Source organism: Lepidochelys kempii, chromosome 11 (assembly GCF_965140285.1).
Source record: "Lepidochelys kempii isolate rLepKem1 chromosome 11, rLepKem1.hap1, whole genome shotgun sequence".
NCBI lineage: Eukaryota > Metazoa > Chordata > Testudines > Cheloniidae > Lepidochelys > Lepidochelys kempii.
In genome coordinates, this window is record NC_136390.1 from 56205115 (window position 1) to 56230799 (window position 25685).

The 25685-nt window shown below is 40.9% G+C and overlaps 1 protein-coding gene across 5 annotated transcripts in view; it reads right to left on the bottom strand.

The window, feature by feature from the left end:
* STK17B (serine/threonine kinase 17b) overlaps positions 1-24150 on the bottom strand; it is a 30569-nt gene extending 6419 nt beyond the window's left edge. For 2 of the 5 annotated variants that reach the window (XM_073306248.2, XM_073306245.2), the window contains exons 1-6: positions 24041-24150; positions 17709-17875; positions 12896-13108; positions 5693-5837; positions 4454-4580; positions 2786-2834 (exon numbers count right to left, since the gene is read on the bottom strand). In XM_073306248.2, the coding sequence (XP_073162349.1) occupies positions 2786-2834; positions 4454-4580; positions 5693-5837; positions 12896-13108; positions 17709-17830 (656 nt within the window). In that variant the 5' untranslated portion in view covers positions 17831-17875; positions 24041-24150. Of the gene's footprint in view, positions 1-2785; positions 2835-4453; positions 4581-5692; positions 5838-12895; positions 13109-17708; positions 17876-20389; positions 20969-21601; positions 21693-23516; positions 23858-24040 lie in introns of those variants that run through there. The other 3 variants (XM_078848003.1, XM_073306246.2, XM_078848002.1) reach the window with 3 other exon arrangements.
* Between the last annotated feature and the right edge of the window lie 1535 nt (positions 24151-25685).

Consider the following 25685-nt stretch of genomic DNA (forward strand, 5'->3'; position numbering starts at 1 on the left):
ACACTCCTGGTACTGTTGTTGCTCCCCTGGGATCCCCATGAGCTCCAGCTCCAAGGCAGAGGGTCTCACTTGGTCCCAAGGCAAGGAGGGAAGCTGCCTCCTTCTTAACAGGACTTATGGAATGTTTTTCCCTCCTTCCTGTGAGGGGGTCTTCTCTTTATCCTCATCTTTTGAGAGGAATCATTGGATCTGCTGGAGTGTTCTGTCAGGGCACTGCTCAGCAGCTCCAGTCAAAGAGATAGGGAGCAGAAAGATTCCAAGGCTTCATGGTGAGCTCCACCAGGTGCCTGCAAAGTCTGAACTCCCAGAACTGCTTGGTGCAGGGACAGAAGGAGTGGCAGAGGTCACACCTTAACGAGATGTGTGACTCCCCTAGGCAGCAAAGGCAGCTCTCGTGTGGGTCACTTACTGGGACGTCCCAAGGGCAGGAAAGGTAAGACTTGAAGCCTGGACCTTGGGCATAAATGCCTCAAACATTGGGGGATTAGCGAAGGTGGGAGGAAGAACCTCTGATCCCCATGATCTAAATGATGACTGTACGCTAAATATGAAACTTAACTAACAATACATTTTTTTTTTTTTTTTTTTTTACAAGAAAGTTGAACTGGCAAAGCTACAGGAGGTTCCATCCCAGACAGCCAAAGGTAGAAAAAGAACTGCAGAGGCAGTTGGTCTGTGCTGCCAATGAGGCCATCGGTTCACAGCAAGAGATGTAAGGTTCAGGCTGGACCAACACACACTGCCACTGAAGAACTGTCAGTCCAAGGTTCATGGAGTGTGTGCGCACCCATAGTGACCAGCTCTCAAAGAAGGGCAAGTACTATGTATAAAAATTTAAAAATCCAGACAGCAGAAGCATAACATTTTTAAATTCATGGTAGAAGTGGAAACCCACACTGCAACATAAAGATGCACATAAGATTCCCACGTTGTGACTCATACAAATAGAAAAAATAAACTTGTTTTTCCAGTTTCGTGGAGAGCTGTGGAGAATGTGGAAGGAGGATACTTAGTCACACAGACATATGCTACTATACTACAATAGTATTGTATTGTTGAGATAAAGTTTGGGCATGAGAAAGTAAAGTTGAACTCCACACCATGTAGTTTATAAGAAAATTAAACAGGTGAGGTTTCTTGGTGTGAGGAAAGACTTCTATACTAGGGCACATTTGGAGTTGCCCAGAAAAAAACTTACACAATGAAAAATTATGAGGAAAGAGGTTGTTATTGCTGCCTTTAATGTGCTCCAGGCTCAGGAGAAAATTATATGTAAAATAACTCCAGAAAAATAACAGGCGGTAAAGCTATGTGGAACGAGATCAAAATAATAAGAACTTCTTAATATTCATGAAGATGTGCAAATGCAGTTAGCTTTCTAGATTACGAACTTTGAAAGAGAAAGAAGGGAAAGGGGGTGGAAGTAACACTCACAAACGTGAGATTTTTGGAACACATTCATGGGCAACATTCTTTTTGTTAAAAAAACATTTCACATGTATAGGAATAAGGCTGATTTGGAGATATGAACGTCTATTTGGTTAACTGTATTCACATTAATCCACATTTTTAGTATATAGCATAAGATACTAGATTCAGTGTTTGATGGTCAATGAAAAGATTAATGTAGGCCTGAGAGGCCAATTAGTAGTGGGCTGCACCTGCCAGGTGAGTAGATCTTAACTGATGATGAAGACCACCTGGAGAAATGCTGGGAGAGGACTATAATCAGAAGATGTTTGCAGCAGAAAGGAGCTGTAGGTAGAAAGTGAGGAACTCTGCAGTAACTCTCTGGGACTAGAGGTTGTGATGAGAGTCCAGGAGATGGTTAGCCCTAGGATTCTCTCCTAAGTAGAGTAGAGAAGTCTAGGAAGATACCTAGGTAAAGACCCACCAACCACTTGAGTGGACCAGGCTCTGGGGGGGAAGCCTTGACAAAGGCAGTATCTGGACTTCCAAGGAGAGCACCCTTGGAGATGTTCAGCTGTTGAACAAAGCAAGGAAAAGAGCAGAAGAGAGAGAGGAAAGATCAAGCCTAAAGGCAGGAATAGGTTTGAGTTTATAGTTTTAAACTGGGATTTATTGGGGGATTCCAGGGGAGCGCCTTGCAAGAAGAGTGAGATTAAAGAGGCTATGGAGAGACCTGCTGACAGGCTCAGGTAGGTAACAGGGGATGAGAGAAGTATAGCTGTATCTATATTCAAAAACTATAGGGTCCCTGTGCTGAAACCCAGAGGAGAGGGAAGGCCTGGGTTCCACTATCAAACACCAGATAAAGTGGTACAAAGAACTTGAAAAAGAGATATGGACAACCAGAAGGGTATGATGACCATGAGGTAATGTTGGGGCTGAAAACTTGTGACAACATGAGATTTTTATTTGTTGGACTCTGTACCCCAGAAAGGGTGGAGCCTGACCTGACCAGAGAGTTAATTCACAAGACAGGCAACACAAGACCAGAACAATCACTCAGAGGGGGCACTAGACAAGACTGAGCTGCTATGCCACACCCAGCCACAAGAAGTGCACTCTTCTGCACAGCGCTACAAGGTTTATATTGTTTCTGCAGAGTAACTTTTAAATGCAACATATATACAGTGCTTTAAAATGTAAATAGTGGAAAATTAACATTTTGGCTAAAGTGTTCCTGCCATATCAGATAATGATGGAAAAGTAAAGGATTTTTTTAGGAAAAAAAGTGTGCAAGAGTAGCTGATATCTGAATTATTTAATGTCCAATTTATTTAAACTTAGTTACTATTATCTTTAGAAGAAATAAACTTACCACATATCTGTAGCCGTGGTAATAGGATCATAGTTTAAGATTTCTGGAGCTGGGAAAACAAAGCGATACCCTTCAATGCATGATTAAAAATATGTAATATGCTATGTCCTATTCAAACAACATTGGTCATACTATGGATTTTTGGCAAGTTTATGCTAAAATACTAACATGTAGTTTGTGAAGTCTCTATTACTATTATATTTAGTTACAAGACTGAAGATGAAGGAAATACACTGATGTCTCTGAAGAACACTAAAATCACTTATGGATTGGCAGTTGCTTACACACAGCAGGTTTAGAGTTGTAACACTAGACTGGAAGCTTCTTTTACAGCCACCTGACCCATTTACATTTAGACAGTTCAATTCTTTGTTGAACCAAAGAGATGAAGCTATTTTAAACACAAACATTTCAGTGCACTCATACTATGATGCTACTTGCTGAATCAGTTTGTGACCTGTCCTGTATCCACATTAGTGCTGTTCTAAACAAGTTCAGCTGCAATGCCTTCTAGGTGCCTATCCCAAAGTTCCTGGTACAGCTCCCAGAGCCAAGTACTCTATTGATACCAAAAAGATCACTACAACATAGCGTGGGACAGCAGTAAGGAGACCTGACTGACGCATATTGGCTTGTCCACAGCAACAATAGCACTGAATTGGTTTTTAGAACTGCTGGAAGTCTACTCTACTTCAGCCCATTCTTAGAATACTTGTAAATTGGTTGAAACACTTGTGTTGACACCAAGCATTCTAAAGAGTTAAACTCATCCTTCGAGTGATCATTTTCTTTACATAAATAAGATCTTAGGCTGAACATAAAGGACTGGCCTATACTAGGAAGTTTCACATATATTCTAACCAGTTTTAAAACTGGTTTAGCTAAAGTGATTTTTAAAGTCAGCGGAACCCATTCTATGCTGTGGCTCCAAGCAGCCTTAACTGTTCACTACAGCTCCACTGAACCAATTTTAAAGACAGAATTTGAAGGAAGTTTCCTCAGAGATGTAGGTCTTTAAAAAAATCTGGATGTTTTCCCTCCACTTCCTCTCCAGAGGATAATTTAATCTTACTGATCAGCTTCACTAGAATGCACACCTAACATAAAAAGTTGCCTATCTTTCTCCACCACAAGAATTTAATAGCAGATGCTTCCACTCATCTCATATGAAGATATAATAAACTAGTAGTGCCCTGTAGAATCAAATTAGAGCTAAACCCCAACTGACTGTGTCTATAAGTTACATTAACCTTGTTCTATTATTTGCTCACTTTAATGAAAATTTTGCATATTAGCATGTATTTGCATTGGGCCACCTAGTCATTAGAGAGAATTAGCAAGGTTCTAACTATGCAATTTCTCAAAATTAAACACCATTTTAAAAAGAAAACAGTACGACTTTATATACCACTTCTGTTTTCAGTGCACAAATATTTTTAACTTTTAAAAAGAAAATGATTAAGTCTCACCTGGTCTACACACTACTAAAAAAACCAACCCCACTCAAAATACAACATGTGGCCACCATTAACAGACACAAGACACTAGGTACAAGAGTCTCAGGACTTTGAGCTTATATAGCACTGTACACGTCTAGCTTTCAAATTCAGTGAACTATTGTTTTAATTTGCATACAAGAATTTTAGAAGGAAACAAGCCCTTCCTTACCTAGATATTCTGTAGTTCCTATGATTTGCCGCAGTTCACTAGCATTCTCGATCTTCCGAGACATACCAAAATCTACAATTTTTATATCACCAAGAGGATTGAAACTGCTCAGCAAGATGTTCTGAGGCTAAATGGAGAAAGATTAATATTTAGTCTTTAAGGCATAAATATGTAAGTATGATTTAAATGGTAAACAGTGTATACCAGTGACATTTAGGTTGTATTTAAGCATTCTGCTAATGTTACCTTGTTAAAACAGAATCCACAAAAAGCATTTCTGATGCCCATCTGTAACATTCTCTGACCAAAGCCAGACCCTGATATCTGCAGCTCTTACACCGTTGCTAAAAACACAAAGGTGGAAGACTAATATTTTACTCAGATAGTACAATCCACTCCAAAGTCACACTGTCTTATGAGGAACAGGAGAATAATCATTTTCAAGAAAACACAAACTGTGGCATGCTCAGAATCCTTCTGCAATTATAGCTGCATTTTTCCATGTTCTGTAAGATAATATTTATTGTAAAAGTTTCTTTCAGTTGCCAAGATACAGCCATTAGAGTGTGAACACATTCTGCAGCCCTGTTAAACCCAGCCTTGCAAAAGACTGATTCAAATAGTAGTAGCAAACGGTATTAATTCTCCCCTTGCAGGTTCTTTTCATCTCAGTGACACGAACTTCAGAGGCCTGACTGGGTCCATTTAAATACTAAGGTTAAGTACAATTAATTTAATATAAAAAGGGATATATATTGAAAAAAACTCTACATTACTGAAAAGTTCAGTTTTCACATTGATAAAATTGAGAGTTTGGAAATGCAAGTGCTAGTTCCTACATCAGTGTTGACTTGGTCAAGATATACAGCCTGTTTTTGGTTTTTAATCACAATGTATTAACGGGAATATTTAACAAGCAACTACTACATACACTAATATTAACTTGGCTATATTGAATGTAAGAACCTTGACTTTGCATAAGATACTGTCATTATGTGCATTTCTAAGGTGCCTATATCTATTGTATGTGCGCTAAGATGCAAGTAATTAATCACACCCTAATACACATCTTAAAATTGCAACAGTTATGCCAGTGTGTTTCCATCACGTCTTCCAAACCGTTTTGATGTAGCCATATCCCACACCTCCTTTTTATACAGACTTGATTTTGGTGCTGACATATTGAACCAACCAGCAGAACGAAAAAAGGTAAGTTATTGGAATAACATGTAATTTTACCTTTAAATCAAGATGCACAATATTGTTTTCATGCAGACAGCAGAGTCCTTCAAGTATTTGTCGAATAAGTCTGATAATATCATTTTCTTCAATTCTCTCATCTAAGTCAGGGACACACAAATTAAAGATTTCACCTCCGGCAGCACTGAAACAAGAAGATAAATATACATAAGCCACATTAGATGTACTAAGTTTAATCATTTTGACATAAATGCCAAATTTAAGAAGAGTATTAGAGTAGTAAAACTGCCCAAATGTCTTTACAATTCAAATTATTGCACATTTAAAGAGAGGCTGTTGAGAAAGTTAAAAATCCTAAAACTTTATGGTATTTTTAATGTATTCATCAGCCTGTTGATCTACAAAAAAAATGTTATAAAATGCAAACAGGCAAAGACAAAAAGGAATTTCATAGTAGGAAATGTGTGTTGAGATTTCCAAGTGGAAGGTGTGGCTTCCTTGCACTGATCTGAAAATTTCAACCCAGTTTCTAAAACTTTTACACCAAGTCACAGGATGATCATCTTTAGTTCTCTTCCAGCCCTCCACAAAAGGATTTACTTAACTGAAAGTCAAAATCAAGAATCTCCTGAACAAGGCAAAAGCCTCAATTAGACCAGTTACTAATGCTAATCCTAGTTGGAAATTAACAATATTCTTGCTGGTTGAACTCCTTCAGGGGCAAAAACATTGCAGTCAATCACTCAAAATACATACAAGAAGAGCCTCTAATGAAATAGAAGGAAATTAATGTGGTGGAAGAAGAAAGTGAAAAAACCACCACCCGTGTTGGGCTCTTGGTCCCGCTGAGAAAGAACTAGAGATAAAATTCTAACAGAAAAAAAAAAAAAAAAAAAAAAAAAAAAAAAGTGAGTTACTGGGAAAGAAGTCTAGTAATGTTGTGGTATTGGTGTGAAATCTTATTCCTTAGTCAATGTTGCTCAAGGTCAATGAATCAGCACCCTCACTAAGAAACCCAGCAAATAAAGGTCTAGAAAAAAGTGAGTCAATGAAAACTGACAGCATAAGGCACCCCCAGAGCAGAGGATTTTTTTAAATAAAAAAATCAAGTGATTTTTCCAAAGCTATAGTGGGGATATCAGCAAGCAACATTCCAAGAAAACTTATCTAAAAGGAAGAGTCATAATCCTTGCCATGCCTTAAACCATTCGTCTAAAGCCAATGACTTCTAGCAAGAGCCCTTATGTCATGGGGTGCTCAAATATTCTCACTGTAGAAGATCCTATCCAAGACCACCTATCCAGACATCGAAAATCTGCAACTGTACAATGCCTGTGTGCTACCACCACCATGTAAAAAATGCTTATGCATACTCCATGTATTTTTCTGGATTGCACACTATTTAAAAACCTGAGATTTTGTCAGATTTAGGTTTTGGCAAACCAGATCCATGCTTTCCCTGAAGCAACTATATCACTTAGTTCTATGAAAATAAAACCAACCACTGGGATAGCATAAAGAAAACAAGATGAAAATAAAGTTCAATAAATGTGATGCATGTAGTTTCTTGGTTACAGTATGCACTTTGTATCTGTGCCATTGTTTCCTTCTCCATGCATGTACAGCTTGAAATTAGCACTAAATCTCTCCTCAGTGCTTCAGTCTCTACTCTGTTCTACTCTCTCTAGTTTGAGATGAATGATGAATTTAAAAAAAAAAAAAAGATGGATTTGAAGATAAGCTTCTATAGCTGCCAGGTGCACTCTAAGTAAAATTAAGTAGCTCAAAAGAGAAAATTGAGGAAGATACAGGCACTTTTTATCTGCTGTTTGCTTGTATTATTAAATATGAACTTAACAGATGTATATGAAAGATACACATTGTAATATTTTAGATAATATTGACTTCTGGTAGCCTACTTCCTAGATTCAGAAGATCTTGTGGCACCTAGAGCAAAAAACTGAAGATTTGCATCTCATAGGCTGCCAAAAGCCATGCTGCTAGGTGAAGAATTTGGCTCCACTTCCAAAACGAAAGGTCCAGGCACCCTGGAAAGAAGGGTAGTGTATTAAACACTAAAACGGATGATTCCAAGCCTAGATCTGGGGACAAGATGAGCTTCATCTTTCTGTTGACTCAAAAATATAAGGGAAAGCATATCAATACATGACTCCAGTATAATATGAATGCTTCTGTCAAGAAGTCTGGATCCTGCTAGCTCTTGGGCAGCAGAGAAGAGATGTGGTGTTGTCCCTGAAGGATGGAAGATCCACTTTGGATGTCTCATTTTCTCAGTATAATGTGCACAAATGAAGTTACAAACCACTTGTGCACCATTTGCAAAAGATGCCTTCTCTTTGGGTACAGAGTGGAGGAACCTGCCAACAGATCTCCAGCACAGATGACAAGAATAATGACCCTGATACAGAGTTGCTGAAGAAACATTCAAATCCCTGTTACAGCACTCTTTAAGGTTGCCTAAGAATCAGCATCCCCTTCTCTCTCTCTCTCTTTTGAGTGAAGTGGGGAGAAGGTAGAAACTACAGCTCAGTATACAATCCCAAGTAACCTCAATATTCAGGTCTTCAGAAAACCTTGCCAAGATCCTCCAAAGTAAAAGCAAGGACACTCAGGGTATGTCTACACTGCAATAAAACACCTGTGTCAGCTGACTTGGGCTTGCAGGGCTCAGGCTGCAGGGCTATAAAACTGCAGTGTAGACATCCAGACTTGCACTAGGACTCTGAGTGGGGGGCAGGTCCCAGAGCCTGTGCTCCAGTCTGAGCCCACACATTGCAGTTTAATAGCCTTACAGCCCAACTCAGATGTCACAGGCCAGCTGGGGTGTTTACAGTGTAAACAGGGTATAGGCACACTCAGAGTATGTTTATACTGCAATTGATGTAAACCCGGGGTAGAAGAACTCAAGTTAGCAGACCCAGGGATTGTTAATCTAGGGCTCAAGTGTCTATACTCAATTGTAATCCCAGTTTACGGATTGTTGAAATCTGGGTCCCAACCTGGGACTCTAGTTTCTACACTGCATTATGCAGGCCGAAGTCCAACCACCCATATCTACTCCGGGGAGGGGGGAATTCTGCGGGACTACACTCACACAGAAAACACTCCTCCCTCCCTCCCCCTGCAGAATTCCTGTGCTTCCCTGCAGAAAACAGCAGGAAAGCAAAGGGAAGCCATGCAGGGAGGGGAGGCGATGGTGGTAATGAGGAAATTACCCTGCAGCACAGTTTATTGGGGTGGGATTGCCCCCTAAACAGAGACGAGGCATGGAGGGGCACACAGGGTTACTTGCCACTGCCCTCCCTCCATTTCTGCAAGCACTGAGCTGCCCAGCTGAAGCAGGCTGTTTCCACTGACTATGCAACCGAATGCCGCCTCCTGGGTCCTAATGCAGTTGTGTGCCCCTTCTGTGTGCTGGAAGCCTTCCTGTTTTCTGTGCAACAATGAGTGCCTGTGGTGCAGCTGAGGGAGGGAGGTGGGGGGGGGGGAGAAAATGAAGGAAGCGGGGATGAGGGGAAGACGACGGGTGGAATAGGGCAGAAGGAGAGGAATGTGAGGGGCGGGGGATGGAAAAGAAAAGGGGATAGTGCAATCATGGGGGGGAAGCAGAAGCCTGGCATGTGGTGCCCGCTTGGCAGCAGATGGGGTTCCCTTGTTAAGCAGGCTCATCAAACCCTCACCCTGAGGAGCCCTATCCCCACACCTGGACCTCTCTGACAAGCCTCCCCGCACCAGGAACCCCACCCAACTAGCTGCATATGGACCCCCACCCCATCAAGCCTCACTCCCCCAGCACCGGACCCTCTCACTGAGCCCCTCCACACACAGACTCCCCCAACCAAGCCTCATCTTCCCACACCCAGACACCCCTCTCCCCTGCTGAGCCCCAACCACCTTCACCTGATCCCCTGCAGAGTCCCATTGCCCCTTTGGTGGGAACATCCACAATAAGCCCCTGTGCATCCAGATCTCCCACTGAGCTGCCAGCACTCAGATTACCCTACACAGAAACCTCTCACACCACACTTAGACCCTGCTGGGCTGACCTGGTGTGTCTGGCACAGAGGGGCAGGGCACCAGGGTGTTTCTGGTGCAGGTCCAGCTCTTGCATTGTGTCAGGGTCAGGTGCAGCCTCACTGCCAAGTCCCTGTACCAGGGGAGGTGGGGGCATCAGGATGATCTCCCATCTCAATGCAGCCAGTGGCCTGTGGCCCTCACTGCCATGCTGGAGCCACATTTATTTATTGACAAACAACATTTGCAGAATTTTAAAATATTGTGCACATAATTTTAATGTTTTGGCGCAGAATTCCCTCAGGAGTACATATCTCATGCTAATATTGTGGCACAGTGTGGGAAAACTTGACTTTCCAGAGAACAAAGACAGTTGGCCCATGGGATTGTGGAATACGTTTGACAGAACACGAGAGCATATGTCCAGTGGCACTGCATCGACACTGCAAAACAACAGGGCTTGAACCATGAGTCCTGCTTGACTCAGGCTTGGACCCTCCATTCTCATGGATCCTGGGACTCTGGGTCCAAGCACTGGGTTGGCACAATGTGTGTGTAGACAGAGGGCTCAAACCTGAGTTTGAACCCTGGGCTTACCGTATATCTAATCTGACCAAACAGAAACTAGAAGACTTTTAAGAACAGTCTGCCATAAAACAGTATGACTTTTTTGCTTTGCAGTTGGTCTGTGAAAGAACTGTCTGAGAGTTAAATGAATGAATGGACATGTACTTAACAGGATACCATCTAGTTCTACACTAAAGACTTCATAATTAAAAAGTGTAAGTAGCTCGTCACCTCAAAAAACATAAGAAAATAATCAGGTAAAATCCTGAAATTATTAAAGAAATTGAACTAAAGGCTGCTGAACACTTCTATAAAATAGCCAGTTAAGATTAACTCTGCTTACCATGAGTACCTTGTTGCAGCTCATTAGTGATACAAGTAAAACAAACAGCTGTTGAGCTGAAATAGAAGCATAAAGATAAAAAGATAAAAGCTAGAGAAAGCAGAAAGTCCAAAATTTGTCAGGACTTTGTCCCTAATTCCAGTTTGACTGATTAAGCTACTTGAGCCATCAGGATGTGTTGGGAAACAGACAGTCTGACAGAAAAAGCACTTGCCTTTGACATCCAGCAGCACAGTTTGATACAAATTTTAGAACCTACATTAAATGAGTTTGGTAATCTTGACACACTCTAACTTGGAAAAACATTAAGAATCAATGAAGCTACTAAAAATAAAAAACTTTATTTGCTCAGAGAAACTTAGTCTAGTCGGTAGTATTTATTTCACACCCTGGACACTATTGTTCCTATAAAAAAGTGTGTGTATACACAGCTAGCAAGAACTGATAAATTTCAGATATCAAAATGGTCTTCGACAACAGCCACCATTTTCAGACATGGGTACCTAAAATACATGGCCTGATTTTCAGAGGTCCTGAGCAACCAGAGTGGATATTCAGCACCTCTGAGAACCAGGCATCTAAACACCAGTTGGAGTCAATAGGAACTGCAAGTGTCCAACACTTCTCAAAGTCAGGAACATGGTGTAAGAGAGTTACTAGCAAAAAAGCATGCATGGAGTATGCTAGTAAACCCAGACCTCTTACAAGGGATCAGTGTACATTTTCTCTTGGTGGCTGACATTAAAAAGACTGTTCTCCTAGGGAAATGATTATTAAAAAAAAAAGTCTACTTACACAAACACTAGTTGAATTTGATCTAATATGATTATACAGAAGATTTTACAAAACCTGATTACCAACAGAAATACCTGTTTTGTGTATTTAAAATTGACAGGGGTATTTTTAAACAAAAAACATTGCCTCTACAGTGTTTGCAACATTATGAGTGCATGAAAACCTGAAAATAATATTGATCAGAAACTGAGACAAAAGTGGAACTGACTAATTTTCAGCCAGGAACTGACAAAAAAAAAAAAAAAGGATCTTACTTCTCTTAGCTAGATAGGACGTGGCCAAAACACAGCACAATCTGATAAAAGCAAGCAGCATAGGAGGATGGAGGGAGGATAAGTCATATTTAAAACTTTTGGTTTCAGAGGTCTGTTCTTTTTAATATTGGTAAGGAATTTTGTCGTCGTCCCCGTCCCCCCACCCCGAATACAGAACATTTAACCTGAATATCCATATTCAGCAATAAGTGAACAGTCATTAATTAGTTGCTTTAATGTTAGGGTCTCTCCACAATTTTGTCTTAAAGATGTCTGTCACAACATAAACATACGTTTCCCCATTAACTTGAAGAATTATGAAGAACATGAAGAAAAATGTACCTATGCAAAAAAAAAAAAAAAGAGTGGGAACTCATTCCTTCTCCAGATAAATCCCTTTCAGAGGATCAATCTTCAAAACCTACTTGGGTTAATTTAAATATTATATATTAAGCACCAGTAATTTTTTTCCCTTTTTAAAAAAAACAGGAGTAAAAGATGCAAAAGTAAAGGTCCCAACTCCAATGTTTTCACAATCATTTTCTACTCTTGTTTTTCCTGGTGAAATATGTAACTAGCGCTGTGTTTGTCCCAATATGTATACCATAAAACACAGAAGTTGCATAATGCAACCATGTTAATTCTGTCACTCAAGTCTTAATTTTTGCATTTCCTGAATGCAGTTTTAAGTGTGCATGTTTATTAATCTAATTATATTCATTTATTTTTGAACTTTAAGTATAGCACTATTATATATATTGTTCAATTTTCTTGATTTATGTCACTATAGCATAAATTTTATTAAAAACAAAAGGAGTACTTGTGGCACCTTAAAGACTAACCTATCTATCTATTTATTTATTTAGTCTTTAAGGTGCCACAAGTACTCCTTTTCTTTTTGCAAATACAGACTAACACGGCTGCTACTCTGAAACCTGTCATAAATTTTATTGTTTCTGCAATATTTATCTTGTATTAGTTATTTATAATTGATGATGAAAACTGTCATTTACAAAGCACAAAAGCATGTAAATTAACTATGATGGTTTCAACACATCTTTTGACATGAATATAAATCATACCTGGAAAATTCTAGGTCACAAGGGACACAAGGGACAAAAGGAAATTTTAACTACACTGTATATACACTTATATGTTGTTCTCCCAATTACTTTTGGTCAACTGATACAAACAATGAATGTTAACAAATCTATTATAAATAGTGAAGTTGATGTAATGCATACTTACTATTCCAACACTAAGATGATTTCATTTGTCATTTCATACACTTCATGGAGATTAACTACACGAGGACTAGACTTTGTTAATTCGAGCACAGCAATTTCATGTAAAATTTCTGCTTTGCAGTCCTGTCCTCTTCTCCTCTTCTTTAGAAATTTAGCTGCGTATTCTTGGCCTGTGGATTTAGCTATACATTTTCTAACCACAGCACATCTTCCTCTGCAAAGAGAATGGAAAAGATTAAGATTTCTTTAGTGAAAATTATGACAGTTACACTGAAGCTTAGGTATGGGCACTTCACAAATACTTAAGATAAATAGCTGTTTGCAGTGTTGTTGTAGCTATGATGGTCCCAGGATATAAGAGCAACAAGGTAGGTGAGCTAATAGATTATTGAGCCAACTTCTGCTGGTGAAAAAGACAAGCTTTCAAGATCCAAAGACCACTTTTTTTGGGTCCTGAAGATATGTTAATATTTTTCTAGTACATTATTCTCCAAAGAGAATTACATGTTCAAAAAAAGTAGTTAGACAGCACCTATATAGCATGGTTTCACTGTGAGCTACAAAACCAAATGGCAGGTTCTTTCAGGCATCTAGGAAACTTTTACTGCATTTCTTCAATGTTTATGGATTAAAACATTCTCAGACAGGAAACCATGGTAATACAATATTTAATCAAAAATGAAGGTTCATATGCAATCAGGTTGCAGTAAAGAACTAAAATTAGTTATTTTTCCACATAAGCAATTGTTGTTACTACAGGGATATTATGCAATCGGGAACAAAAAGGGAGGTAATCCACAAAAGAATCTCTTCCACAGGTTGGACCACATCTCAATAGTTTGAGAACCCTGGCTAGTGTACTGTTTCTTTTAAATTAAATGTGCACTAAATTTTTTTTTGCATATGTAGGGCATTCGATGCCAAGATCTCAAAGTGCTGCACACACATTTAAGATTCACTCCCCTTCCTGTGACACAGCTTAATAGTTATAAAAGTTTCTTTTATTTGTCATGTTTATTTTTAGACAATTTATTTCTAATTTAGGATTAAGTAATTTCTGGGAATTACAGATAGCCTCCCTTGATTTATATTAAGGTTTCACTAAAAGTGTGCCTTATTGGGAAGAAGCTCCCATTAAGTGTAGGAGATTTTCAAGGCCCACAAATTCCCTCCATAAACAATTCTCAAGATTGCAAACAGAAGTTTCAGCTTTTGTCCATTTTTACAAAAATCAATTCTTACATGTTTTATTTGTCTATTTTAAAAACAAACTGGAAAGCGGAGTTACAAGATGAACTTTTAGACGGCTAAACTCAGGCATGGAAAAGCAAGAGACTTGCCCAGGTTCATGCAGAAAGTCAATGATAAAACCAGAAATACAATCCCGTAATCTTGTCACTCAGTCCTATTTTTTAGCTGCTAGACATCACTCCCCTTCTTGAATATAGTACAGAGACAAAGCATTCCGTTTCATTTCCTTGACAACTGTTTAAGTATAGAAGCAAAAATATGTTTTGGTAAAGATAAGTTTTTAGAAGAAAGCCACATACTGTTTCTAAAAACCAAGCTGACCTTTTAGAAAATTAGAAAAAAATGTACTCCCTAAGCCAAGTTACAAACTCTTGAAAAAGCAAGGTTTATGATCACAAGGACATTTCCAAAAGTGCCTAGTTCCACAATTATGAAGTATTTTCAGAATTAGACAAAAAACAGCATGAACCTTTAAGAACTTAAGATAAAATTAAAATTACACCACTTGAAATAAAATGAAAAATTTCAAATGGTGTAAATATGAAAAACATTTCTATAGTTTTATATACAAAGATCACCATACTGTATATTTTCAGAGTTACCTCCATTTGTTCATATACATCACTGAGTGTGTAGGTGATGTCTTTCGACATGTAAATTCTATCACCTATGCACACAAAAGATAGTGCTTGAAAAGGTCATGTGCAAAACTGGATTCTGGACTGAGGCCCCTGTTGAAGTCTGAATCAAACTCACTACACAAAATATGTCCATGCTGTTCAACAAAACAGTTTCCATTTGCAGGTAATATTAAATACACCTTCCAATTAGTATAAAATCTGATGAATTATGAAATGGGGTAAAATTCCACAAATTTCTAGTATTTATTGTTAAAAATATTGACTAGATACTTCCTCACTATCTTGCAACAGACCAGATAGTAAAATAACGAAGAACAAAATGTTGCTTTAAAAAAACCAAAGCCACACACAATGTGCAGACAGATAGGGGTGCATATCATGAAACTGTCAACAAATGAATTAGTTAAAAGAAAGAGGTAGAGGTATGCTCTTAACCTGACATGCACACCCTCTTATGAGAGATAATTTGAAATGGGTAACTGCTTTCCCAGCTGTGAAAATGCTTTGCAATAATCTGTTTAACATGAATCAATTGAATTCTATAACATATAATAAAATTTGAAGATACGCACCAAAAGCTTATATTTTATTTGTCTGACCCTACCAACCACAACTTAAATTTAAAAAAAAAAAGAGGAACCATTTAAGTTTTGTCGGGGACTCGAACCCCAGACAGCACGGTTCGTTGTCTGACCGCAGAGAGACAGGCAACACCAGCAAAGTCCAAGTATAAGCTCTTTATTGAAGAATGCACACAGTTTCATGTAAACAGTCAGATCTTTCCTGCTAATTTCCTGAACATCTTCCTTTCACTTAGAGCAGAGGTGGGCAAACTATGGCCCACAGGCCACACCCAGCCCACGGGATCATCCTGCCTGGTCCCTGAGCTCCTGGCCCTGGAGGCTCACCCCCAGCCCCTCCCCCGCTTTTCCCCCTTCCTCGCAGCCATGCCGCCACGCAGGCAGCAGGGCTGCGAACTCCTGCCGCTCTGAGCGGTATGGTAAGGGGGCAGCACACAGCTGTGGGAGGGTTGGGTAGGGAGTCCAGGGGGCAGTCAGGGAGCAGGGGGTGGTTGGATGGGGCAGAGGTTCTGGGGTGGTCAGGGAACAGGGGGAGTTGGATAGGGTATGGGAGTCCCAGGGGCCTGTCAGGGGGCAGGGGTGTAGATAGGTCGGGGCAGTCAGGGGGCGAGAAGTGGGAGGGGGCGAATAGGGGGCAGGGGCCAGGCTGTTTGGGGGACAGAGCCTTCTCTACCCGGCCCTCCATACAGTTTCGCACCCTGATGTGGCCCTTGGGCCAAAAGTTTGCCCACCTCTGACTTAGAGTGAACACTAGTTTTGAAAACTCAGTGATAGTATTTCATGAACAGATGATACAAGAGTTTTTACTCATAAAAGTTATTGCTTTTGATTTGCAATGCACCATACATTTAAACTTGTGCTAATTAAGAAAAAAAAACCTGTAAGATGAGTTAAGACACAATATATCAGTAAGTTCAAGGAAAGATTTTTTTTTTAATTGAAAAGTATCTGTAGAAACGCAGGAAATTCATTACATTTTAACAGTGAAATAAAGAAATGGATAGTTAAGATTATCCCTGGTAAACCACCACCATGCACACAGGGTATGCAGAGATTCATTTAATGAAGTTTCATAAGATATACATGAATGTACTATTTCACACCTGACATGTGAAGTAGAAACATTTTGCTAAAGACTTCCTGCAGAATATGTCATTTCTTCACTGTCCCCCTTGTTAACACCTTTGTCACATACAATGAATAGTGCAGCCTTCTCCATCTCTCCACTCCAATCTGTCTAAAACAGGACTACTGGCATCACACACTTCCTCTGCTCCAAGCACATCACCCTATCCTTAGAATCCCTTCCGTGGCTACGTGGCCCTTACCATAACACCATAGCACTTCCTTGCCTACGAAACCTGACATTCTACATCTCCACTCTTATTTCCAGATATTTCCCATTCTCCTCTCCGAACTCCTCCTTTCATGTCCTTCCTACACTTGGCTTTGTGCCTCCTAGCATGCTGCTCCCAACCCCCAGAACAGACCAAGGTGTCCTTCCCTACTCTTTAAAATCAATTTCTTCAAGCAATCTATACATCAATGCTTCCTCAGAGCGTCGGCAAAGACTAGCGGGGGAGGACAGAGAAAGGGGGCAAACAGGCCTCTCGCTTTGTTCTCCAGATTTTCAGCTTGCATTTAAAAGAGTAAGGCTCTAGATAATGGGATTGCAAAAAAATCTTGGAAACTATGATCAGAGTAACTGGTGAGCTATGTTTGTTTGAGATTCCAGTATTTCACTACTACACAGAATGTATGAAAGGAGAAGTAGTATCATACAATGAAGAGCTAGACAGTCTACTTCAAGTGATTGTACATTTTGGGTAGCCCTTTAACATCATGAAATGGTAGGGTTGAAGGTGGGACTCAGCTTTCAAAACTTTGGGAAATGCTGCCTTCCACCCTTCCTTATAATTACTCCTCATACTATCCACCTTTTGAAATTTTTCCATGTCTTATTTAGATTATGACTACTTCAGCATCTTTCTGAAGTATGTGTATAGAAGAAAAGAATCATGCTCCCTGACACACATGTAGAGGAGATCCTGTACACACAAATCTACATACACTTGTGTGGAAAGGGCAGACAAGCCATCTATATTGCATCTTCCCCTAGACCCCACATAGACCTTTCCACTGGTCTGGGGATATGAACAGAGGAAGAAATGCACTTCATTTCTTCCACATGATCCCCCTTGTGAAGTCTACTAGAAAAAACAACACAGGCTGGGACTATATTACTCTTTCAACAAATATCCCACTGCAGCTCGGATTTCTTTTCCATGTGAAGTTACATCCCTTTCCCCCCAAAACCATTATGTAAAATAAATGTTCTTACCTTCCTAGCTCTTTAGGATCAAGCATGTAAAAATTGTAAAAATTATCCATCTTGATTTGTGTCTGAAGAGATGTGGACAACAAGCCTAAAAGGCTTTTGCTCTCCGACTTTCTCCTGGACATAATTAACACAAGGTCTTCTCTCTTCTGCTGGTTATCTATTTTCACCTGTCAAAGCAAAATACGCATTTAAATATGACCAATACTACAAAAATCCCACTGCTGCACAGCAGGAAAAGTCATCTCATAAAGCTATGTCATCAAAAACAGCTGCTTTAACACCTTTGAAATATGAATGGTTTTTCACATTTCTTAGAAAAAAACATTTTTAACCAATAAGAATAAGGACCACTTATGAACTGAAGTCAATGGATAACAGGCTGAGCTATGGCCATATAAAAACTGTTTGTGACACATTTGTTAGTACAGCATCTAAAATGTCCTCTCTGTTCTTACCATGTCTATCAAAATAGCAAAGAAAACAGGAAAGCAGAGGAATATTTTGTATAAGAGTTTCATAAAATAAGTTCTCATTATTAAGAATAGTGGTAATCCTTTAATATACAACATTAAACCAGGGAATAAATCTGCACACCTTCCCAGGCTTATGAGTTACTAGCTATGTTCTTATAATTAGGTGAGGTCATTTAAAACCTACTGATGTGCATGTAGCATCTCAGCTCTGTTACCTTGGTAATATACTGCTATACAAGTTTAAGATACACCCGCCAACATTATTTCCATTAGCTGCCTATAAAACCCAGTAGATTATAACCCAGTACTGCAATTTTCATAGCCTGTGTTTGTGTAGGCCATAGCTACATTCAAAGTAATCTTTGGGCCTTGTCCTACACTTCCATACTATGTGCCTTAGAAATCTCACCATCGGGGTACCTCTCAGTCATGTCAGTACCCAGCAAGGAATTTCTTATCAAAATTCCTTGGATGAAAGAGGGTGATACCATGGTTTGGAAGGTTGGAACCAAGAGTCTTCATGCTACTCTGGAGGATCCCTGATCCATTCTCTGGAAGCAGAAAGGCAAGGAAAGCTATCAGGCTGATTGTGGCTCAATTCCAGATCAAAGCATAGATTGAGAGGGCTTCCAATGGTGAGAACAATGACTTGATTAAGCAAACAGCTCAAAGGGGTAAAACATTTCCTGGAAAACCAGTAGGTTTTTTCCTGGAAAACCAGTAGGGGGAAGTTCCAACTTCTCTGGTGAGATTTATGTCACTAGGGAAATCGGTTATCCACATAAGTTTTTTCCATTTTCTTTCTTGGAAAAGGAAAAGAAGAAACCAGCTTGGCACCTGCATTATTGTTCTTTCCTTAAAAAAAAATAAAGCACCGAGTACTACATATCCAGTGCTGCATGAGGGGCAGATTCAAATGAGGATTATCCAATGGCTTGATGCAATGAACCTGAGCCATCACAGTAACTATGGTTCCAGTAAAATCAATGGCTCCAAAGAAGCTGCAAGCAACTTAAAATGAGGTTTTGGGCACTGAACTGATGGCCTTGAATCTGGGGCAGGGTACGGTTCCATAATATGGCCCTGGCCCTCAATGTCACCCTCTGCTGTAGCTCTGACTTCTGCATAGGTTTGCTTTTCACTTCAATATGCAAATCCAGAAGTGCTGGAACATTAAGGCTATGCTCTCAAGGACTGGCTCTTTCATCAGATACCGACACGTGAGGCCAAGCTTTTATGCTCTGCCACAGCCAATCTCCACCAATTCACAGTGACCAGCTTCTTAGATTTTCCCCAAGCCAGGGAGTCTAACAACTGTTCTGAAACCTTGCCAGACTTTTTAACCTGGGGATCAGAGCTGAGGCTGGTCTTCCAGCACTTACAGACACCTGCATTTTCAGACCTGGAACGTTTAACTAATGGTTCCTACTACAGCATAGGTTGCAAGAGATTCTGATGCTCCTTTCTGGTCCCAGAGTCAAAGGTGTTGCATATGAAACAACAGGAAATTAGATGACCTTCCCCCACACCAACCCAAGCAGGCCAGATGATGCATATGTGCATCCAAAGTAGGAAGAACCAGCAAGTAAGAGGCACACCTTAAACTCTGGTTTCTCTGTCTCCAATTCCAATGTGTCAGAACCAAGTACTTATGCCAGGGCACTAATAGTCTTAGACAAAAAAACAACAAGAAATATAGAGAGCTAGCTAATTAAAACCTAACTAAACTAAGGCTGATGTATCACTGGAAACACTCCATTCTAACAAACCTGGGTCCATGAACCTGGTAAGATTTCTGGTCTCTTTGCTACTGCAGTTGAAAGAGAATGAGGCAGCCAGCACTCAACCCCATTCCCCCCCCCCCTTTTTTTTTTATAACCCATCCTTCAAACTGCCCTTCCTAAAATTTAAAGACTGAAACATCCAGCCTATTTCAGGGGAAAATATGTTCTAAATCACGTGAAGCACTATAAATGCATGCAATAAGAGTCTTTGACATAGTTTGAGGAGTCATTGCAAACCAGTTCCTATGCTACTCTGAATATCTTAAAGTTTGGTTTTTAACAGTTAAAACAAAAATTTAAGTTGAACATGTAAATCCTGATACTGCAATCAAGTCTGCACAGGCTGCCCTTCCACCTGAGGGGCCTACCACGAAAGGCAAAAGGGGTCAGCCACATATATCCAATTGCAGTACTCGGGGCTTACTTTAAATGTAGAAGTCTTTTATAGAGACATCAAGGTTATTGAAATGACGGCATTTGAGATATTCAGGCTGCACTAAAAGAATAAGTTTCCCAATGATTCCCTGCTTGTTGAAAGATACAGCCTCACACAGTTATGCCGAAGTCTCAGAACAGCAAGTAGTGATCTTTCATGTCATATGGTAAGCGTGATGCAAATCTGAACATAACAGCGTTACTTAGGGACAACAGCAAACAACAACAAAAAGAGTGAAGTTAAAACATGATTTTGAACAGTTAAAAATGTAAATCAATAGAAATTTATACTATTTTTGAAAGTTCAATCGTATCTAGTGGAGTCTTGAAGGGGTCTGCCTTGAGACCAGTACTATTCAATATTTTCATTAATGACTCAGATAATGGGGTAGAGAGTATGCTTAAAAAAAATTGTGGATGACACCAAGCTGGGAGGAGTTGCAAGCCCTTTGATGAAAAGGATTAGAAATCAAAATGACCTTGATAAACTGGAGAATTATTCTGCAATCTACAAGATGAAATTCAATGCAGATATGTGCAAAGTGATACACTTGAAAAGGAAAAAAATCCAATGCACCACTACAAAATGGGGAGTAACTGGCGAGATGGTAGTATTGCTAAAAACAGTCTGGGGGTAATAATGGATCACAAATTGAATGATGCAGCTGCAAAAAAACAAAAAAAACAAAAAAACCACACACCCCCTAACATCCTGGGGTATATTAACTGGAGTGTCATGTGTAAGACAGGGGAGGTAATTGTCCTGCTCTGTTCAGTACTGTAGAGGCCTCAGCTTGACTACTGTGTCTTCTTATAGGCATCACACTTTAAGAAAGATGGGAACAAATTGGAGAGTCCAGAGGAGATCAACAAAATGATAAAAACTTTAGAAAACCTGACCTATGAGGAAAGCTTAAAAAACTGGGAATGTTTTAGTCTTGATAAAAGACTGAGCGGGTACCTGATAACAGTCTTAAAGTGTGTTAAGGGCTGTTATAAAGAGGACAGTCATCAGCTGTTCTTAATGTCCACTGAAGGTAGTACAAAAAGTAATGGGCTTAATCTACAGCAAGGAAGATGTAGGTTACGTAGAAGGAAAATTTTTTCTAACTATCAGGATAGCTTAGTACTGGAATAGGTTACCAAATGAGGTTGTGGAATCCCCATCACTGGAGTTTTTAACAACATATTAGACAAACACCTATCAGGGATGATCTGAGCCCATTTGGTCCTGCTTCAGTGAGGAGGGCTGGATTAGATAACCTCTTGAGATTTCTTCCAGAATTACATTTCTATGAATAGATGATTAAACAACTTCAGTGTCAGCAGTTTATCTTCCAATTTGGGGGTGGAGGAGGGAAACAACAAAAGAAGTATTGTTTCCTTCCTCCAGTTATCATTCATATCTAACACATGCACACCAATACTGTGAAATCACCAGTTCTCTGAATTTATACATTCAGAATGGAACTACTTTGACTCATGTACTTATTGGCTATAAGAAATAACACTCATTAAATCCAGTTTGTGGATTTTTCGAAGAAGACTGTATAAGGGTTTCAAAGTTTTGACAAGTTTTTTAATTAAAATATAAAGGGAACACAATTTAGGCCAAACATAACATATTAAAGGACAACTTCAAAAGTTACGTTATAAACAAGCCTTTATTTACCCATTTTAGTAATAGCAACTTAGATTATGAAAGTGAAATAATGTTGAAAATCCAATTGGTCACTAGTTATACTGGGTGTACCTTTAATAGCCCAAATGGAGCAAAATGTAGTTTTACTTTTAGGTTCTTATTACTGCATTGTTTGGCTTTCAAACTTGCAGTGTGTGCTTGTTTTAAAACTACTTTTTTCACTAGAATTTTATAAATTGTAGAGACATATCTATAGTTTTGTGAATCTCTTTAGGATTAAATAATTTTTAAAAATTAAATTGTGCCAAAGTTGGCACTCCTTTTACACTGTTATGATTAGATAACAAATGCAGCTTTAAAAAAAAAATAGCAGTTACTTGAGAATATGAAGGGGAAAAAAGCATGCCATTGTTTATGTAAGACCAAAAGCATCTTGTGCTCTGCTTCTGAAGAGCCAGTGGGGAAACACAAACTAAATTTAAAAAAATAGGCAGCAGAATAATGCTAAATATCATCACATGATATTGGTACAAGAAAAGAGAGATGCCACATGATGGCCCAAAGCAGATCTGTGCAATCACAAAAGTCAGAGAAGTGTAGGACCTCAATAGGCCACCTTGTCCAGTGCCCTGCACTCAAGGCAGGACAAATATGCAATGTGTTCACAGGATCAGGCTCCCTAGTTTTTTAAACTCCACTGGAAACAAAGGCAGTTAAGTAAAGAAAATTTCAAATTCATATACATTTAATGTCTTCAAAAAGAAAAATTCAGAGTAATAAAACATTAGAAAACATAAAGGTTCAAGCATTTCATTTTTTTGCTACAGTGTTAGACATATTTCAAGCATGAGTTGTGGGAGTAGGTAAAAAACCTGAGAAAATACAATAAAGTGTCATTTATCCAACTAAAACAAAAGAAAGACATTTTTTAAAAAAACAAACTATACTCTGGAGCTGTGAAGCTGTAGTTTCAGCAGAGAAGAACAGAGGCATTTGTGAACTACATCAGGACAGCATATGAAATGGTTTGTCTAGAATTAGAAGAGAGGTCTGAGTGCATTCTCAAGGGTGTAAGAAGTAGGACCCACAGCGCCCATAGCCTTAAAATGATGTCCAGAACTCACACAAGCAAGAGCTTCTCTCGCTGCTGTGGAGTCCTGTAGGGAAGTATGGTTACAGAAAGCTTCACAGATGGTGAAGTCATTAACCCTGCCTCCCACCAAGCTCCATCCTCTGCTAAGTTTTGTTTCACCCTTTATGCTAGGGCCTGTGTTGCCCACTTCACGTGCCAGTAACAGAACAAAGTTAAAAACACGGGAGTATTTTTACACTGGGTGGGAAGGACGGAACGAAGGACGTGGGAACTCCTCCAGCCTTCCCGAGTAAGTTAGTTTGGGCAACCTCTCTTAAATACTGAAAATTAACAGGGCTTAACCCCAACAACCCCCCCCCCCCCGAACGCCCCCCTTCGTACCTAGGGCTTCACTCGCCGGCGGCGCAGCCCTCCCCAGCTCTGACAACGGCCTACCAGGAGAGGCACCTAACGCGTTACAGAGGCCGGCGCTCGGCCCCAGAGAGGTTCTTCCTTCAGGCCGGCTCGCCGAGCGCTACGGCTGAGCCCGCTGCGGGCCCGGGGCGCGCCGCTGGGAGGGCGAGGGGCACTGAGGGGGCAGCGTGCGTGGGAGAACGGCCCGCCCGGCTGCCCCCCTGCCAGCCACGGAGCCGACGGCGAGAGTCCCAGCGCCCCGGGCGTTCTGCTGCCGGTTCCCTGGGCGGCTGCCACCCGCCGGCAGGGTGACAGGGCTGGGCGCCGCTCGCCCCGGGCTTGGCGACGCTCCGGCTGTGCCCGCCCCCACCCTACGCCGCGGGGGCTCCCCCAGTCGCTGAAGGAGGAAGGTGCCACCCGGCTCGGTGGCGCTCGGGGACGTACCCCGGGGGCAGCCTGGAGGCGCCTCTCTCGGGGCGTCCCATCCGCGCCAGGGTCCCCCGGGCACTCACCGCGAAGCACCCCGCTTCTCACGCGCCCCCACAAACAGACGGCGCCGCCCTCGCGCTCGGCTCTGCCCGGCGCCCCAACCGCAGCCCGCACAGTTGGCGTTTGAAAAGCGCAACCCGGCGGCGCGGCCCCCCCCAGCCCCGCCCCGCCCCGCGGACCCAGTGTGGAGCCAATCAGCGCCGGCTGTGGGCGGGGCCTTCCCTCGCTGATTGGCAGGAACTCCCCCACAGAGGGAAGGGCCCAAGCAGCCACTCACTTTGGAAGGCACGCGAGGGGAAGCCCTAAGGGCGAGGGAGGGGGGGCCAGAGGGGTGATGGGGAAATGGAGGCACGCGAGAGGGAGCAGAGAGCACGGAGCGAAAGGCCCATTGCAGCCCCGGCTGTGAACCTAGGTGTGCAGTGCAACCGTTTAGCATCAGCTCTGCCCCAGGGGCTGGGAGTTACTGGCCCCAGGCAGGAAGCTGCCCCACTGCCAGAGGTGATGCTGCCGCTGGTGTGACAGCATTCATTGCTAGGACACAGGACGGTGGTGTAACTTGGGCTGAGTGGGAGGAAAGGTGAGGCTGGGACTGGAAAAACCACCAGCAGCTCGGTGGATGCTCTTTCTTTTACCTTTTATTCACCACATTTCTATGTCTCCTCCTAAGCTTTTGCCCCCACCACAGGTAGCTCCCACCTGCCCTCATACCAATTCACTGAAATTTACATTGTCATGTCACCTCTGACGTTGGCCCTACACATTCAGGGAAATATCAAACCCTCTCAGTAACTAGTCAGCGAACAAAAAAATCAGTAAAAAACTAGCAGCAAATCTAGCTTTATTAACCTGCATCTTGCTGGTTAGGGAAACTATCCCAAGGAAGATAACACTATATCATGAGCCCTGTCATCTACACCCTCACAGAAGAGATGAGGCAGCCACTTTAAAAACTGGAATGTTTTAAGGCATTTAAGACAGAAGGGCGTTACTCTAATTTACTGCATATCGCTGTAGCTTCGTGCCTGTTGTTTAGGTCCAAAGTCTTAAAACTTTATCCACCACTTCATTTCCCTGCTCTCGTGGAGGGAAGTTAAAGACCGTGATTGCTATACATTTTTTCCTTTTACTTATTTACTTTTTTATAGGTTACACATGTGCAAATGCAATAGCTAAGGGCCATATTTCCAAAGCTTCTAGAGATAAGGCAGAAGAACTGGTAACTCCTCCCCTCCGTACTTGCTATGTGTATAGTATTAGATCCACTAAAATACTCTTCACAGACAGAATATATCTACCTCATACACACGTATCATATATTTCCTTGTCAGTTAATCATTTTTAATCTTAACATTTGAATAAGGTTTAACAATATGTACACAAATGGTAGCTTTGGAGTCCTAGAACTTGGAAAGAACAAAAAATGACAATGTTATGGAGGAAATATAAGGTGAAGACCACTAGGGGATGCTAAGAAGTGCATAGCACACCAGTTGGAGGGCATATCATTTGAGTCAAGTCTAGGCAAAATCATTCAGTATTGTGGACTGGAAGTTTTCTTACCTGATCATTTCCTTTCTGCAAGCAGTGTTTCTGCTTTCTGCAAGCAACCCACAATTCTGCTACATATGGGTTATTCCCCTCCTGTTTCAGATTCCAAAGGCAATTCAA